General features: G+C 41.6%; 1 protein-coding gene across 1 annotated transcript; it reads right to left on the bottom strand.

Annotated features, from left to right (window-relative positions):
* Positions 1-490: 490 nt before the first annotated feature.
* LOC118570559 (trace amine-associated receptor 6) lies at positions 491-1,528 on the bottom strand. The gene has a single exon (XM_036169140.1). The coding sequence runs from the start codon at positions 1,526-1,528 to the stop codon at positions 491-493; it is 1,038 nt and encodes a 345-aa protein (XP_036025033.1).
* Positions 1,529-2,022: the final 494 nt, after the last annotated feature.

The following is a 2,022-nucleotide window of genomic DNA, read 5'->3' as shown; positions in this document are numbered from 1 at the left end:
AGTCAGTTATATTCGCCCACGAATCTCCTTTTGTAAGTTGTATTTGAAAGACCAAAGGAAAGCAGGAACTGAGGGAAAACTATTCATGCATGAAATGAAATGGTTAGCAGGCTACGGTCAGCCTGGAAGCTTTGTAAAGAAAAGAGGAGAGTGTCAGAGGGGGATCGTCGATGCCTTCAGAGAATATACGAGGACCAACATGAAATCCATGGATTAAAAGAAGGAATGGATGGAGGAAATTAAATGCTAGGAGTGTCACATGCTCAGCTCTGAAGTAGTATGCTAATAAAAACTTAACATTTATTGGTCCAGTTAATATTTTCAGAGAAATGGCAGAAAGATGCACATCCAGGCAAAACTAGAAAATGATAACTCATCCTTTGTAGTATGCCCAGCCATTATTCTTTTCCATGAAGGGTCTTCTTAGACTCTTCAAAGACTCAGTTCATCAGGAAATTAAGGATACCTGTGAGTTCCTCTGTGCCTTTGCTTATATTTGCTCAGAGAACAAGTTCATAGTGGCTGAGCTGTTCTTGAACACCTGACCACTCATAATAACCTTAATAGCTTTCTTAAACCATGGGTAAAATAAAGCATAGATCAAAGGATTCATAGCTGAGTTGTAATAAGCACACCAAACACAAATCTCATAAATGTAGGCAGGGGTGATAAATCCCATAAAAGCATCGATTAATGAATCAATGCTATATGGCAACCATGAGATCATGAATGCTACCACAGTGATTCCCAGGGTTTTGGCTGCTTTTCTCTCCCTCTTTGCCACCCTGGCTTTGTAGTTCTCTGAAGATGACTCTGTTTTGCTGCCAATATTTTCTATCTTTTTAGCCTGTTGCCTAGCTACCAGAAAAATATTACCATACAGAATTATCATAACAAGACTTGGTATAAAGAAGGAAAGAAAATCTATCAGCACCCAGTTTTGATTCACAACTACCTGACATCCTCCTACACAGTTGAGGGCATTGGATAATTCTTCTAGGCCATCATCATAGACCCCTGTGTAGAACACAGCACCGCTGTACACCAGGGGCAGAATCCAGGAGATGCTGATGCAAATTCCTGACACAGACACCGTGAACTTGGTAGGATAGACCAGAGGGTCAGTAACAGCGATGTACCTGTCGATGGAGATGAAGCACAGGTGGAAAAGAGAAGAGTAACAAAATGCCACATCACAGCAGGTGTGGAAAGTGCAGAAGCTTCTTCCAAAGTACCAGCAGCTCTCAATGGACCTGACCATGCTGAAGGGCATCACAGAGACTCCCACCCAGAAGTCAGCGCAAGCCAGAGATGCGATGAGGAAATTGGTGGGAGAGTGCAGCTGCTTGAAATGGAGGATGGATATCATTACCAGGAGGTTTCCAAACACTGCCAGCACAGCCCCAATGCCAAAGACTGCATACAGGATGACGCGGGACCCAGGTGAGTAGGGAGTTTTCACACAGGACCCATTTACATTCTCATAGCAAAGCTGTAGGACTGCGGGTGGAGATGAGTTACTGCCCATGCTGCTGCTATTTGCGTGGGCAGAAGGTCTGCATTTGTTTCTCAAGATTCAGGAATTCTAATTTTCAATACTGTTAAGGGAAGAAGTCCACATCAATCCAGTAAGATGACAGAGGATATTATGAGATGTTAAGCCTAATAAAATTTTTTACTTTTAAACCTTCTGACAACTTCTAAACATTCTTTGGAACAAAATAGAACCTGATAAATACTGTATGGTTCAAAATTACTAAAATTGAATTTCAATTAACAAATAATTCTTTTTTTTTCTTAGTTGGTTAAGCTTTCTTTGATTCCTTGATATGTTTTTGTATTTTATTTTTACCTCTAGTGTTCTCTGGCAGCAGCGTAACAGTGGATGCACCTGTGGAGCTGGTGGCTCACCTACGGATTTACTTCCATGTTACATGTCTGAAACTACTGCCTACAGGATGCGGTCCTTCAGCTAAATAGACATCACCAATGGGAAAACGCCTTGACAGAATCCCAGTAGGG

This window comes from Onychomys torridus, chromosome 19, assembly GCF_903995425.1.
Source record: "Onychomys torridus chromosome 19, mOncTor1.1, whole genome shotgun sequence".
NCBI classification, from domain to species: domain Eukaryota; kingdom Metazoa; phylum Chordata; class Mammalia; order Rodentia; family Cricetidae; genus Onychomys; species Onychomys torridus.
This window is presented reverse-complemented; position numbering and strand designations above follow the sequence as displayed.

Bases quoted from the DNA above. Each gene is read 5' to 3' on its own strand.
- LOC118570559 (XM_036169140.1), bottom strand. From the start codon at position 1,528: ATGGGCAGTAACTCATCTCCACCCGCAGTCCTACAGCTTTGCTATGAG.